General features: G+C 40.1%; 1 protein-coding gene across 2 annotated transcripts; it reads left to right on the forward strand.

Annotated features, from left to right (window-relative positions):
* The first annotated feature begins 74 nt into the window (after nt 1-74).
* kctd5b (potassium channel tetramerization domain containing 5b) lies at nt 75-16367 on the forward strand. Of its 2 annotated transcripts, XM_020083081.2 has the most exons (7): nt 75-443; nt 6953-7061; nt 7312-7403; nt 7511-7606; nt 7808-7912; nt 9948-10073; nt 13328-16367. In XM_020083081.2, the coding sequence occupies exons 1-7, from the start codon at nt 219-221 to the stop codon at nt 13355-13357; spliced, it is 783 nt and encodes a 260-aa protein (XP_019938640.1). In that variant the 5' UTR covers nt 75-218; the 3' UTR covers nt 13358-16367. The 2 variants fall into 2 exon arrangements, with proteins under 2 accessions (XP_019938640.1, XP_019938641.1); XM_020083082.2 differs by lacking the exon at nt 7808-7912.
* The last annotated feature ends 496 nt before the right edge of the window (nt 16368-16863 follow it).

The raw sequence follows: 16863 nt of genomic DNA on the forward strand, positions 1-16863 counted from the left end.
TCCATATAGAAGTGGCTCAATCCAGGGAGGACCCGTTTCTTCTGGAATAATTTATGCATCTGTCAGTGCTGGTGGAGTGGGTTAGTAGGAGTGGCCCAGGCGCTGGCTGCCTGCTTTGCATGAACCGTGGACTCTCCAAGTTAGCGGCTGCAGCGCGGATATTTCCTGTCAGACAGAGCCGAGCCGAGGCGAGGCTAGGGCGGAGGAGAGAGTGAGGGATGGCAGAGAGTAGCTCCGAGACGAGCGGCTCCGTTCACCGGAGATGTGTGGCCCATTCCCCGGCGGCGGAGAGAAACATTTCAACCGGTGTCGGGGCATCGAAGTGGATCCGCCTGAACGTCGGGGGCACGTATTTTCTAACGACGAGACAGACGCTGTGTCGGGATCCAAAATCATTTCTGTACAGACTGAGCCAGGCTGACCCCGAGCTCGACTCCGACAAGGTAAATGCTAAGCTAGTTAGCCCTGTAGTTAGGAGCCGTACTAAGTTAACTGCATTTTATCTTCCGTTAAACCAGCTTTTAACACCCCGCCGCGTTGTTCTGCGGCTGGACTCATTAATAACTGCGTCTACCAGCCAGTTTAGCGACATTAGCAGCCTTGTGGATATAAGCGTTTATTCAAATATTCAGCGTTAACTCGTTTTTTTTGTCGCTAGCTAGCATTAGCCCTCTAAGCTAGCTAGATTCCGACAGTCACCACATGACATACGATGTTGCTGCTAGCCCGAGTGAGGGTTGCTTACTCTTTTTGTTTTAATAATGTAACATACCAGTTCTTGTGGTCAACAAAGTGTGTTCTATGAAGTGTAAAGTGTAAGAAGAATCACTATTGTCCTTTTTTAAAGATTTGTTTTGGGTGTATTTAGCAAGTAGCCACAGTAATTGGAAACTTTCCCCATCTCAAAACCGATGAAATGCGAGTGGTCAGATAGTGACAGTAAACACAATCCTCTCATTATCAGCATATTAATGATAAAACCACATACAACCAGTTACTGTGCACTTCTGGGTCAATACTCACGCCTGTTTCCATTGTGACAATTTAATATTTAAACTATTGGTTAGTTATATCACTCAGATTTAATAGTTTACAATTGTAGCTTTAAATTTGGCTGTTTATCTAAATAACAAATAAAAACTTCCATCTATATCTCTCATCCTGGCCATTGCCACTGATTACAGCATCTACAAGCCTTATTCCAATAATTAACCAACCAAACAACCTTCACATAATAAGATTTTATTGATCAATCAATTTGTGTGTGTGTGTTTCCCTTCCTCTCCTGAGGTTAGTCTGTTTCTTGGCTCTGTTTGCTGTGTAGTAATCAGCCTCTGTGCTGGTGATGAGGCTCCCCTAATGAGTACATAAGTCATTGCCAAGTGGGGTGAGGTGCTGCTGACAACCGAGAGCTGGGGGGGTTGGTGGAGTCACTCATCTCCCTGTGAATGGCCTCAATATCTCCAGAATCAGACGTCTCTCTGTTCGTCCATCTGCCTCTCTTAAAAGCAGCGTGCCTGCTTCAAGGCCCCCCAGCTCTGTCAAAAACAATTTGTTAGTGTCTGTATACATAGTGGAACGTGCCCTGGTTTTCACAGCTCATTTCACTACCCCATTATTCATTGTTTTTTCATCTACTTAATCTTCACCCCTGCCACCCCCTTCACGTTAAGCTGAAAGCAAGGCTCATCTCATATTTTCATGCAAATATCTTAATCTCTGAATAATCAGCTTGCTTTTTTGCCAGTTTATCCTCTCGTGAGCAAACGGATCAGTCCATCTCAATCCCTTGTCTTAAGTACGCATCAGTCACTCAAGCTATTACTGTACCTTTCTCCTGCAGACAGCCTGATTTAACATTTATCCCAGTAAAGGACAGGTTATTATTGGACATTTCTTGCCCCTAGGACTCAAACTTATTCTTTGACGTTATTTCATCTTATTTGCAACTGAGCCATGTTTTTTTTCCCATATAACACTGCATATGAATAGGAAGCTCAGCAAACTGACAGATCAGTGAAGAGCTGCTGTTTTGGGGAGATGCAGTATTGTGTTTCCCAGCCAAGGAAATGAGTGGTTCAGCTCTCAGTCACGCAGGCTGACGTGCTTCAGCAGGACTCTTGAGGAGAACTGCATTATTCATGCTGTTGACTGGAGCCTGTTTTGCACATTGGGGTAGACCAGGGAGAAAGTGGAGGAAGTGATGTCACGTGCACAGCCTTAACAGCCTATCCTAGAATAATGCTACTACTGGTGTTGTGCGAGTGATATTGTCTATAGGTTTACGAAGGTTTGGTCACTAATTCATAAGCTTGAATTGCTATTAATTGTTAGTTGTCCAGTCACCAAGCTTAAGAGATGCACATCAGTGGGCATTTATCCCTTTGGCAGACTTCTGCTCTCAAACTACTCAACTCGGGGCCACTCAAGTAAAGACCCAGCTTTCCAGCTCTCAAAGCTGCATCAATTTTTCAAGCACTCCCATCACAAAGAATTCTTGTTTCTTCGACTTATTCTTTTCATATTCATATCCATTTGCTGCCCGAACCTCTCTCCACAGTATGTGTGAAAAAAATATGGCCATATTTAATGCCGGATTCAGGTTGTATGTCATGCCTGAGTACACTGTGGGAGGCAACGTAAATATTTAACGGTAATATCGTCTCCTACTGCTCCTCTTGCAGTAAGTGCTCAACAGGGCACTGCAGAGTGCTACTGGCAAATTAGATGCGATTCAAGCCTTATCATTCTAAAGAAACTTTACTTACACAAACCAGGCACCTACAATTGATCATTGCCTTGTTGTAATAAAATAAAATGTTGCCAGCTTGAATTTTATTCTGCACAAATATAAATAATAACTGAGTGCAAGTCTTTCACTTCAAGCTTCTTTTTTTCTCTATTTCACGTCACATTTCTCCTTCTGCCAACAGAGACCTCCAGGCTGCAGTAACTTGTCAGCTTAGCTACCTAACTGCTTCTCATCATGACAGCAAAGCTTTTAGGGGACTTTGAAAAGGAAGCTGTTCATTTAGTATCTGAAACACAACGTTCCGCAAAACTCACCAATGATGCTGCCTTGTCTGGCTGAAAATTATAGAAAGGCGAGAAGTTCCTCTCAGCCTTGGTGAAAGGTCAAGCACACGCTCAAATGACGGTGTTAAATATTTTGAAATATGAGATAGTTTCACACAATATAGCCCTGATGTGATGTGTGTATTATTCAAAAGATGAAGGCCTGTTTGACTATGCCATTACTGCCTGTACTCCAGAGAGACTCCTGGCTCTCACTCTACATGGATCAGACTTCCACTTGGCTAAGTAGTTACAGTCATGTGACTTAGAAGATCTACTGCAACATCTTTCAGCACTGTTTCTGCAGGGGGCTTGTGTTCCGGCTCGTCTGCAGTGAAGGCCGAGCTGCACTTGATAAAGTTCTCAATCCTTTTCTCCTTGGCCTGAGAAAATTGGAATGCCCTCACATGTTGGTGTCATTTGTTTTTGTATCATGTTGTTGTCGTTTGCGTGATAATTAGTAATAGCCATCTGTCCCACTATAAGAATGACTATGACATTTTGCAGTGGTGAATTTTCTATGCAAAGTTCTGTTGTACACCTATTGTTGTAATCAGAAGGACGCATGCCACAACATGTCAATTTTGTTGAATTAAAGATTGACTTTCAGTGTTAATGTGTCTGCAGAAAGCCTCATTGGACATCATGTGCTTTGAGGGTGGGTCCCCATGGTATTTCCTGTGGGAGGATATGTATTGCATGTAGGAGAAGCGAGATAACGTGAATTCACTACACTTTCCTCTGTTGTTAAGGGCCGCCCTTCTAATTTGCTTTTGTTTATGTAGATTTCTAGTTGTCCTCAATTTAAACTTAGGCTAGGCCTGAGGTTTACGTAGTTCTGGTGACTGTATACGGAGTGCTTTGCAGTTTGAAAAGACCTAAATGCAAGACACCACGTAGGAAAGCCTGTGGTTATTGTAGGCAGTGTTGAAACTTGTCAGTGTATTTTTTTGTCTGTAATAGTTTGTTGCTTTTCATTCTCAAGGTGCTGTAGACCTGTTTTGTTACTCGTCACAACATTGATATTCCTACTCTGTACGTTTGGGCGACATGCTGAAATTTGATGTTGTCTTCACCCAGTCTAAGTTTACACTTGTGTCCGATGACACTGTATGTGTGTCAGCACGAGAGAGGGAAAGAGAAGGAGCAGAGTCAAGAGGGGCTGAATAAATGAATCAATGTGCGCCACTATGAAGAAAGATTTTACTCAGTTAAGAAAAGTATCAACCTTTATGTGGTGATCAGTATTGATATTATGGCAGTGGTTACAAATACATTAAAACTGTAGCACGTGTGAGACATCAGCTGAGTAGGTGTCAGTGTGTGTTTATAGCTGCTTTAGACATGCACTGAACTCCCCAGTCCCTCAGTATTTTCTCTGGAGGAGGTGCATGTGTGAACCCCGGGACACCAACAAGGATGTCAATTTGGAAAGACAAGATTCAAGAGCTTTTGGTGATAAAAGCCGTTGCCAGTGTGATGTGCTTTAATCCAAATACAAAAAAATGGATATGTTGCCTCCTGCATGCTGCAGCACCCATCGCTTAAACAATTGAAATTGTTGAAGGGAAGATCTGAAGAAAATGCGAACTATTGTGCAACATTCGCCGGAGTTCGTGTCTTAGAACAGCGTATTAGTAGTTTTGTTGTCGGCCATCACTTTTCCTGTCTGTCTACGGTTCATCCCAACAGCAGCAGCCCTCCTCTTCCTCCCTGACTGTCCCTACTCGTCTGTTGCCCAGTGCTTCCCAGCTGGGGCCCCTGGAGACATAGCCTTTTGTTTTTAATTAAATACACTGTTCCCTTTGTGCATGTGAGTCCACATCAGAGCCCCCACAATTATCTCTCTGAGACCGAGGGACTGTCACTCGAAGTTCCCCATATTAGCTGAGAAGACCAGAGGCCTGTTTGTTAGATCAACAGGGCAGGAGGTAGAACGTTTACATTAGTGTAGAGTTTGAATACGGTAGCTTTCTGTGTTTGTTCAGTGGGAGGTTTTTTTCGAAGCAGCATACAATAGTTTATTTACGTAGAGCAATTGACCTTTTTTACAGCAGACATTTTGACTTTCATTATTGTAGTAGGATGAGCAGAGATGTTAAATATAACACAAACAATGACTATGTTATTCTGGTGTGACAGTGAGGCGGTATGCACAGTACCAGGACATATATATATATATATATATATATATATATATTCTCCACTTTTTTAGAAGACTGATATAAATGTGCAATTTGGTGTGGCTTGATTGAATATAAGGGAGTTTTGATAATATATGTATTGGTCTGATTCTTTAGTGTGATTTTGGTGCTGTGTTGGTTTTTGTGTTTATTGTTTTTGTCTGACCTTTTGTGAGTTATGTTAAGCCTCTGTTGTTAATGTCAGTTCATATTTAAACATTCTATTTAGTAGCTAGGTGATAGGACCCACCTCTCCCTAAACTCTAGCAACTATAGAAGTGTAAGGAACTGACACAGGACAATGAGACCAGAATAGTGCTCCATTGGGCTCCAGTTTAATATTTTTGCCTCAGAAAGGAGGTCAACCAGCCAAGAGGGTTCAGAAATTCATTACAAAAGAAAATGCACTGGGAGCCTCTCTCATTATTGGAAACATTAATGGGTTATGAGTTTAATCCATCATCTTGCGAAGGGGTCGGTTGTCAATGAAGACCAAGTTTTATATTTAGTTATGGTCATGTCCTGGAGTATGTGACAATCCTGCTGTGTTCCTGTGTAAATATTGTCAGACGTTGCACCAATGCTGCTAAGATTGCACCGATAGCCACACACTCATGCAAAGTTAAACATCCTGTCAAATATGAGCTTTTTTACACTAATCTTCAGCATCAGTGTTAATATTTGCCAATATGCACCGGTATGACAACTACAAATCTTTATTTTACAGACTAAATGATACAGAAAAGATTTCTATTTAGTTTTACATTTATTGTAAAAAAATATTTTTTCTTGATTCAAGTTCTATATTAATTCTGTTGTATTTGTTTTATTTTTTAATAAAGTTAAACTGGTTAAACATATGGTTAAACTGTAAAATATCAAATAAAAAGTAGGGCTCTACTTTAGAATGGTTGGGATGCTGTTGGGCTCACACCACATGGTTACACTGTGTGCTCTGAGCAGCAGGTCCCTGGTTTGATTCCTGGCTCTTGCACCATTTACTGTGTTATTCCCCAGCAACTCCCCCTATTTTCAGTCTACTTAACTAGTAAGATTCAGAGAAAAGCAAAAAAAGCCAAAGAAACACTTCAAACTAATCCTGAAATTGACTGAATTGTACGTAACAGACCCGATGAGGCTCAACGTCAGTTGTAAGCCAAGGTGCTTTCTCATGTTCCCCCTCGGTGGAGTCAGCCTACTGTTCCAAATCTTTTTCTGTTCTGCTCTAATTGTTATATCCTCCTGTTTCCCCATGAGACGAAGACGGTCTAATCACAGTACTTAAATAAATAGGGGAATACCCAGCGGTTGTGAAAGAATCAAGATCAAACCCAAGGCCTGTGGGAGTAGTGAGGTGATCTTCCAGAGCTGTTGTATGTGTGTGACTCAGTGTGCGCATGTCTTCTCAACCTCTGTGGAGATTATCGGCATAGGAGCTGACCTCATAATTCTCATCCCTTGAGTATTATTCATAGATGCACTGTGTTGGGTTTTTGTCCCCAGATTATGTTTCAGTGAAAGTATACATCTGTTTTAAAGTAATCATCTGAGTTGGTTGAGAGGAAAGAGGTCACTTTTGCCTCTATCTGTCCATACACAACTAAATCCACAATATCAAATATGATGTAGGAAGTAATTGTTGGGCATGTAATACAGTGATGGTTTATTATTTTCATCCTCTTTTTGCTTTTCAGGATGAAACTGGTGCCTATCTCATAGACAGAGACCCTACATACTTTGGGCCAGTGCTTAACTACTTGAGGCATGGCAAACTGGTGCTCAACAGGGACTTGGCAGAGGAAGGTACACTACCTTAAGAAATTATTCCAATTAATTGCTAACATCTCCATCCATATTTTAGTTTTAACAGAACATAAGTGCAATATAAATAACATGGATGATAATTAAAATGTTTTTTTTCCAGTAGCATCTCTGTGAAACCCTGAAGTTGATGCCATTGTTTTTTCATTTAATCTTGACAGGTATTGAAGCAGCAGCAGGATATACCCTCCTAAAAAGTGTAATATGTAATTTATTTTTTCACCATTTCAAGGTGTTTTGGAAGAAGCCGAATTCTACAACATTACATCATTAATAAAGCTCATCAAGGACAAGATCAGGGAACGCGACTGCAAAACATCACAGGTATACGATGTTGTGTGAAGGTGACAGAGGAGTTGCATTTCTGTTCCATGAACGGTTTGTCCTCTCTTTCCATCTCATTTCTCTCATGTGTTCACTTTTCCCTGCAGGTTCCGGTGAAACATGTGTATCGGGTGCTGCAGTGCCAGGAGGAGGAGCTGACACAGATGGTGTCAACCATGTCGGACGGCTGGAAGTTTGAACAGGTAAATCTTCTTCCTGTGAGCTCACAGCAGCATTCCTCCTTTTCATGTGCTTCACCCACTCCGCTACGCTCACAATGACGCAGGAGGTCCAATCCTCAATGTTGGAAATGGCTAAAAAAGCCAAAACAGCAAATCACATCTTTCTCAATGTCCGCATACGTGATCCGGGCATCCCTTCTGTGCTCTGATTGGTTGTTACAGCTTGTCAGTATAGGTTACGGGCGGGCCCACCAGTCAGAGTTTCTGCTGATTGTGTCAAGGGAGGTGAAGGGAGAGGAGTCTGCTTTGCCAAACAACAGCGGAGAGGTGTGTCCCACAAATTTCTGTCCACGGGCTGGTCACTGCATGGTCCCCATGTCGTCCATACACACCCCGTTGGCCATTTTTTATCCCAAGTAGACACATAGCTGTTTCTCCTTTTCTCTTTTATTTGAGTTGATTCTTTTCAGTGCTTATATGTACTGCTTGCTCACCAGTGAGGCTTAAACATGACACCTTTTTCTTGTTTGTGAATTTATGATTATATTATTTTTATTCATACCGCATTCACAGTTTGTAAGCTTTCTGTGTTCTGCTGTGATGTCGCCACTTGGCTGTGTTGGGGGCTGTGCTGTAATATTGTGGTGGTTCTTTTTTGAGACAAATATTTTTTGATCTATCGAGCAGGTACATTTTGTAATGAGAACACACTTGTTTGGATGTTGGTAATGTGTGATTGAATCTTTCTTTCTGAGACGAGGGATCATTGGATCTCCCCACCAGAGCTGAAATCGCACTAATCTCCTTACACAAGTCAGATGGGAAAACTCAGAGAAACACTCCTGCAAAGCCTACAGCACGGAGAAGATGAGCTTTAATGACCTACTGTCATGACACTGTGTGTGTGTGTGTGCGTGCACGTGCGTGTGTGTGTGGACTCCACGGTAGCCAGTTGAACTTATTTCTTTTGCTGCTGCGTTGATGCCCCATGTAAGAAATCATTTAACAACAACAAGTCTCCGGCAGCAGTGGCTAATGAGGCCATGCGTGTCTGAACATGCACACCTGGGTACTGAGGGTATACATGTAGCCTGCAGTATGTACACACACTTAACATTCAGCAGTACAAGCAGCTATTCAGGAAGAGGAATTACTGTATTCTTGTGAAGGTGTGCATGCAGATTATTTAAATGTAGCTTGTCCCTTTATTTGTCCTGTTGTGTCCTCTGCGTCTTTTTGATTTGTTAATTTGACCGGCAACAGGAAGAGTAGAAGTTATTATGATTCTTTTTCCAATGACATTTGTAGGCTCTTCTCACACCACTCCTTTTTTGCATCTGACATTACCTATCTAGCCTTCCATCTGGTTAAATTTGGATTGGCCCTGTATTATGTAAACACTGATATACTGGTAGTTAAATAGTAGGTGCACACAATAAGATCAACTGACAGAAACCACATTAAAGATTGCAGCTCCATCAATACCAAGCCAGTAATATTGATCTCATGATGTGATAATTGAATCATTGGAGAAAATCCTGCACGTCATGTGTGTCATGGTGACACTGATAGTCAATTGTCAAGTCAAAAATTGGAACTGAAACAATGAATGGGAGTGTGGTACTTTGTGGTTTGCTCCTTTATTCACTTTGTAGGCGATACTGTTGTTTTCCCTTTTACTTTTTCATGTTAAACAAGTCAAATCCACCAGTCCCTGTTGATTTTCAACCAGCATGTTTGCTTCCTGTGGTCCCTGCACTTGTAATCTGTCAGTGACTATCTGCTGATCATGTGTTTTTCTTTCTACAATGTCTTTGTATTCTTTTTTTCATTATTTATCTTATTTGCTTCGAGCACAGATTATTTTAATTCTGTGTCTTTACCTAAGTCAACTCTTTATCTCAGTAATTTAAATGAGTGTTTTGACTTTGGATTTGCAAGCTGATATATCTGCAGGTCCTGAAAAAACAGCCATTTTGTAGCAAACCTCCACGAAATATTCTGGTTGAAATTGTCAAGGTGTGGCTCCCTTTGCCCAGTGGCCTTAGTGTACTATGTAAATGCTATTCATTTATTCATGGAAAAAAAATGTGAGGTAACATTCCAAAAGGAAAAAACCTTTCAAGTTAAATATATACAGGCAATAATTAGATTGATCTTTGTAAAATGCCATTTGTAATGTAATAAGAAATATAATTTGCAGGAACCTGTAGACTCTCTGTGCCCCTTGTTTGGTCAGTAACCTCTTTACTTTAAACATCTCCTTACCTGTTTTCCCACCACAACAAACCCAGTTTTTGCTTCTACTTCGATCAGTCCAAGGCTAAATCTCCCCATGTACTCTGCTCTCGTGTCTCCATAGCTGGTCAGCATAGGCTCCTCTTACAACTACGGAAACGAAGACCAAGCCGAGTTCCTGTGTGTAGTCTCCAAGGAGCTGCACAATCAATCATACGGGACAAACAGTGAGCCCAGTGAGAAGGCTAAGGTAAGTGCGTGCATGTGTGTGAGTGAGAGGGTGTGCAGAGGCTAGCCACAACAAACATGCGTGAATGACGGCCTGTGCCAGAGATTTTAAAGTCTCTGCATTTATGAACATGCCACCAGGGGACTGAGAGCACCTCTAGTTTATTGATGAGAAATCTCTATGAAGGAGAACTTTGTAAATATTTAGAGCTTCAGTTAAAAACTAGACTGCTTGTACCACGAGTGATAAAAAAAGAGGGAGGGAAAGGGGAAACTAAGATTGTGTGTATGAAAAGAACAACTCTCATTTTGATATCAATGATGAGATCACAAAGTGTTTTTGAGTGAATAAACCCTGTGTTTAGACTGACTACATTACAAATCAGTTTAAACCAAGCTAGGAGTGTTAGAAAAGCCCAGGTCTGCAGATTAGTGGAGTCTGTCATTTTCTCCAGGGCTTTGGGAGCGAAGCGGGAGGCACGCCCTGAGGAATTCAAACTCCCATCAGCGTGTCCCCGCGGGGGCCTCACTCCTTGAAGGCAGCTACACATGAAGAAGCACAGCGCTAAACCTATATTCACTCTGCTGTTTATTTTAAGAGCAAGATGAAACGTTACCAGTGCATCTTTTTAAGTGAAGACTCTGTTTTTGTTTCCAGCGGCACTGTGCCCAAACACACTAATTTCCAGCTTTACTAAAAAAAATAATTTACATCTAAATGTCGTCAGTCCATCTTATAGAAAGCATGTTATTTATTTGTTATAGAGGATTGTAGTACATTAGAAAAGTGCCCTTGGATAACATTTGCTTGTTATTTTGTGTTCTGCACTAGATGAAGATGTTAATCCCCTCTGAATATAACCCATTAGTTTTATTTTTTCACCCCTTCTGTTCTAATTCTTCTCCTCCATTCATTTCCATCATTTTACAACATGCCTTTCTTGTCTTCTTCTGTGCCGTCTGCATGCTGCATGTTGCTCAGAGCGAGGACGAAGAGACGGATTATGAAATGAATGACTCTGATTAGGGTTGAGCACTTATGACTCACTGGTGAGAGCTCAACTGCTCGTAGTGCCTCTTCCACACCTCCCGAGTTTGTCCTCCTCTTCCTCTCCCGTGCCTCCTTGCTGCATTTTGCCCTACTGAAAAATTTCAGATCCTTATATCAGAGTAAAGTGATCATTAAGGTTGGAAATCAGCTTTGGCCTTCAGAATCTACAAGCCAAAGCCAGGTAAAAATCCAGATGGTTCTTGCTGAGATTGGTTGAATATGTCTTTACAAGTGACGCTTCCTCTTTGAAACTAGATGAGACAAACTCCCTTTGTTTCAGTAGTGTAAAAATGCCCTGTGCAATTATTTTCATGCTCACAGCCTTAGTTAATGGAGGGCAATGCTGAATCATCAATTGCTGCAGTTTGACCATTGTTCTTCATTCAGTGACATTGTAAAGGAAGGGAGGGGTACACAACTCGTCTATTGTTAAAATTAGTTGTAGTTTTGCTTGACAATGGTGATAAAATTGATGCAATATCAACCTTTTAACTAGAATCTAGCTTCTACCAATTATAAAACTTGCATAATTTTTTTAGTTTGAGCTCAAATGAATTCCTTTTAGCACCAACAGATTCCCTGTTTCAAATCTAAACTGATTTAAAAAAAAAAAAGAGGCCAGATACCAAACATTATTTTAAGATTTAACTGATGCTAAAATAGTATTTACTCTTTAGTTATTGTGCGTGTGTGTGTGCATGCGTGCGTGCCAGTGACTAATGGATAAAAGCAAAGAGTCGGGAGAGGAGGAGCACATGCAATATAAAATTAACTGTCTTATGAGCGAGTGAGTATTAAACACAGGCAGCTTGTGTGTACTGTAATTTGCAGTGATACAAGTATTAAAGTAAAACACTTAGACAGATATGGACGAGTGAACAGCTGCACAGATGGATTTTCTTTTCAGATGCACAATACAGTTAATGAAGACCAATGTTTAAAAAAAATGTTTTCAGCCCAAACAGGCTTAAACATGGTCACATTCAATACATCCATTCCTTTCCCCTCATTCTTTTCTTCTCTCCCTCTTTCTTTAACCTTTTCTCTTTCACGGTCCATCTTTCACACTGCTGTGACATGAGCCATGCATGTAGCTCGAAAACACCGTTGCATCACGTAGTTGAGCACACACGCCTGGAGTATGTTTGTCCTTGCAAATTCAATATGTAGCTTCTGTTGTCTAATAATAACAATTACCATGTTTAGGAACTATTTAGCAGAAATTAGACTATTGACTTTTCATTGTTTTTTACAGGTACCTGGTATTTATTTATTTATTTGGATAATATTGTTTCAATGTGAAATAAGTAAAGTTTTTACAGAGAAATATATATATATATATATATATCATGAAAAATATATTATGATAAACATCTCAGGTTATAACATGATATTTATCCATTTTCTTTTTTTTTTCTAGCGTGGCAGCAGTACTCTGCTTTTGACTCCTATATTGTCTGTATGTGATTGCCACAAAGTAAATGAGCGTAAGAGTATAAGAGAACTAGTAACTAGCAACTGAAGAAAAAAAGCATGCAATGATGAATAGAAAACATTGTGTTTCCTTGATATGACTCAGGTTGAACTTTGCTTTTCATCTTGTCTCTGAGAGTACAGTCATTGAGGGCTCTGCAGTTTGCTTCAGCAACATGTCTTTTCTGTTAGAAGGTTTCTGGCCACACTGGCTGCATGTGTGCAACGTGTGAGGGGCGCATCACAGGTCTTTTGTTCGCACAGGCAGCCTGTCTGCTGTGTGCCTTCTGTGGCTGCTATGTGAGGTTTCTGGTATAACTGCTGTATTTCTTGGAATGCTATGTACACAACTAAATACCAGAATTCTATGGTACACCTAAGACTTTTGTCTCAATTATGCAGCGTGGTCGCTCTTAACTAAGAACAGAAATGAAAAGCAAGACGTTCCGTGATGCACACCTGCCGCTCACTCATCTAATGTGGCCCAACCGCTCATGTGAACTCACCAACAATTTGCATAACAGTCACGTACTGCATAGTTTCCAGCTCTGCTTTTGTTTTATACCCATGCGAGCATTTCCCTTTTCTCTACTCTGCATTCAGTATGTTTGAATCAGCACGTAGGCTTAAAATGTATGAGTGCGACTGACTGGGAGAGAATAACTACTTCAGTAAAAGAAAAGAAGCACAGAGACTTTCTAAACACTTGTATGTTGCCTGTTGTTCATTCTATCATGTGTTTGTCTCTGCAGATTCTTCAGGAAAGGGGTTCCCGGATGTGAAGAGGACTTAGTATTATGAGCTCCAGGTGTTATGAGGCAAACATATCACCTCTGTGGAAGAACGTCTGGCACAATGGAGATTTAAAGGGGGGGGGGGGGGGTGTACATTTATGTTGTTTCCCCTCCATCTTTATTTTTATTTCTTGATGTAAATAAGTCTGTTTACTGACAAGTTGTGCCTGTACACTTAAACTGGACCTTTATGAATTTGCAGCACGTTTTTTTTTTTCTTTTCTAATTGAGAGTAAGGAAAAGCAATCTACAAATTTTTTATGCTATAAAATATGGCCGTCATCATATGAGGCCAATGATTCACTCAGGGTCATCTGTTGAATTAATTCTACTCTCCAGCTCAAGGGTCTGGTAAGGGATCAGAACGGTCTGCGTAACTCAAAAGTATCAACTCAAAATCATTTTTTTAAAGATGTTAAGAAGGGAATTGTGCATTTCTTTAGTGCATGTTTGAGAGTCGGGCTATTAAATGTGAAATTCACCCCCAAAAACAAGTTGACATGTCTTTTCCAAAGATTTCAAACTGTTACACTGAGATTTGTGATCATGAGGATCCCAACTACACATCACTCATTTCGTCAGATGTGTTGGAGGTGGCATTTTTTTTTCTCAGTTACTGTTAATGGTCAGAAAAGGGACAAAAAATGTCACTGTGATCTGACTGCAATGCTGAAGGGGCATTAGGTAATTTATCAAATACAGGTCCTTTTATTGGTGATGAGAAAAAGACCTATAATGAAGAGAAGTCCCATTTTCACATTGTCTAAATAAGCTCACCTGAGAGAGACGGCAGATGCAGGACATTTCTTTTTCATGCACTTTCTTGGCTGGAGAAGTAAATGTGTTGCTACCGTAGCTGCTTGTGGCACCGTGCACTGTATCTTGCAACCTTAGTAACCCAACTACCCACTGATACGGTCATGTGTGCTGTGAGGTCAGCTAATTGTTACATTTCCAGGAAGTCCACTTATTTTTATTATAAGGGTCGAACGTTTTTTAGTTTTAATCTTAGTCACGTAAAGAAAGAAAGATTTAATGTCTGAGTGCAAGTTTATATCAATCTTCAGAACTTGTAGTTTAGTTTGAGACCTCATGTTCATAAATCTAAAGTTAACTGCCAAAAACATTTATTTTGTTTAAAGGTGATGATATTTTTTTTGACATAAGTGTCCACCATTAATTTCCTGTTTACTGTGTGGGGGGAAAAAAACATCCTCGAGACAAAGGTGTTTTTTAATTTTTCCCACCGACGGCTGAGTTTTCCTTTAATGGCTTGTTTCGTATGTTTGGGGAACGTCTCGTTTATGATCTTTTTTTTTTCGAGGGGAAGTATTTGTTGTGTTTGGGGACTGGAACTGTTTGACGGCAGTGGCGAAGGACTTTCTGTTCATATCCAGATGATTTTTGTTTTGATGTAAATAATCCAAATTCAATATTAATATTTAACTCTTAACAGAAAAACTGCACGTTTTGTACACTGTATAGAAAACACAACTCCAAAATGGAAGTTGTTTATACTGGATCTTTAAAAAAAAAAGAGAGCGAGAAAGTCTTGATAATGTTAACTTCTGTTTTGCATTGTTTGTACAGCACTAGAGATTTCCAAGTTTAGGGTTGAAACGGCTGATGCTGACTACGGTGTCTTTCACTGAGAACATGCCTGGAACATGTTTTGATAACCAATAACAAAGCTATACTTGGCTGGCTATGAAGTTGACTGTTACATTTAAAGTGGTATAGATTCTTCTAAGCATTTTGAATTGTGTAGATTTCGTACACAGCATTACATTCACTACAGTGAGAAACAACACTGTGCACATTGCTTACAGCCTGTAATGTTAATGTAAATACTGCATTTTAGAACACTTCTTTTTTTATATAGAAAGTTGTTTTCAGGTTTGATGTGTTTTTTCTTTTGTTTGTTTTTTGATAGGTTGGATATTTCATTCACAAATAATCATTTAGTGTTGCCTTTTTCCCAATGACCAAAATCCAATGTCTTATGTGTATTGCACACATTGATCTTAGTGTCAGGGACGAGTAAACTTTTCTTAATGCTGGCACACTTTGTACATATAGACTTGTTAACGACACACAAACCTCCATTTACTCACATATACACTTGACTAAAACCAATTTTTATATTGTCGGGTAAACAAGTATGGATGCATGTTTTTGATATAGACACACACTCACACATACACAAGGGCTTTTAAAGTGCAAAATTTGAGATCTGCAAAGAGAGTAGACTGGATTTCCTGCCAGAGCTAGGCTATGTTTACATTTGCTATAGTATTTTAAAGCCTTCCAAATATGTACCGTCTTGCACTCCCTCACACACGTTAACATACTTGTGTGACTGCACCAGGGGCAACTCGTACACCCTGTTCCACGTGAACTGATCCTCACGCAGACATTTTTAATGATACTCCATCCAGTTCTGACAGCCTGTGCTTGAGCGTTGCAGACAATCTTGCTTTTCGCCCTCTCCGACGGCAAAGTTGCTCACTTTTAATAGGATGAAACGTTCCCTTTGTTGTTTCAGAGCTAAGATTTATCTGGGTCTTGTTTAGACTTTTTTTTCTTTTTCTGCGATGGGATTTTAAGTGTAACATGTTCAATTTGCTTGTTTTACTGGTAAAAACAAGTTGTCTGGATGAGCATTCGACATTGGTAATCATTTCACGTGATGGACAAACTTATCAAAACTGTAGCCTGATACTTTTTAAAGTGCCCAGTTTGTTTTCCAATCAACTTATTAGCCACAGACCACTGTAATGCATGATTGAAGATGATCACTCTTGTAATCAGAGGGAATGAATGTGTCATTTTTCCTCGATCTAACAGTTACATCAATGAATAAGGTTCTCATATCACACATAGATCACGTCTTTATGATCTTATGCAATGTTAGAAATGTATAAACTAAGTATGAGATTAAGGGGATAGATCTATATGGTCATGCATAAGGTAAACACAATAAAAATGTTGTCATTCACGCCTCTGTGTTTTATATTTTTTTATTTAATATCACGTCTGTTTCTATAGAATAGTAAAAGATCCGGTTTATTGTGAGGAGTTTCAATGTTAAGCACATGTGACATGTAGATCCCACATGTTCACACCTGTAGAGACGTGAGAGTCGTGACACCAAATATCTTTTGTTAAATCGCGACCTCTTGCGTTGACTCCACGCTATGATATAGTTGCCTGAAAAAATGCCTGTTTAAATTTGGACTCTTAAAATTCTGCATCTTCCCCCGCATTGGATTAAAACAAAAAAAGAATGAACATGTTTTACAACTGAAAACCTCATGTCGGGTTGATTTCAGCTCTCTTGTAATTGTGCACAAAACTTTTATTCGTTGAACGTCGTCGTTTGGGTTAACGGCCTTCAGTCTGGCCAAAGATGTTGCATACAACAAGATAGAAATCCCCGGGCCTTCCTGTTGTATGAAATTAAACTTATTTCACATCATCTTTGAAAAGATTTT

The sequence above is a fragment of the Paralichthys olivaceus genome, chromosome 21 (assembly GCF_024713975.1).
Source record: "Paralichthys olivaceus isolate ysfri-2021 chromosome 21, ASM2471397v2, whole genome shotgun sequence".
NCBI lineage: Eukaryota > Metazoa > Chordata > Actinopteri > Pleuronectiformes > Paralichthyidae > Paralichthys > Paralichthys olivaceus.

Coding starts and splice junctions, on each gene's coding strand:
- kctd5b (XM_020083081.2), top strand. CDS start 219: ATGGCAGAGAGTAGCTCCGAGACGAGCGGCTCCGTTCACCGGAGATGT. Junction 444..6,952: donor CCGAGCTCGACTCCGACAAG/GTAAATGCTAAG, acceptor TTTGCTTTTCAG/GATGAAACTGGTGCCTATCT. Junction 7,062..7,311: donor CAGGGACTTGGCAGAGGAAG/GTACACTACCTT, acceptor CACCATTTCAAG/GTGTTTTGGAAGAAGCCGAA.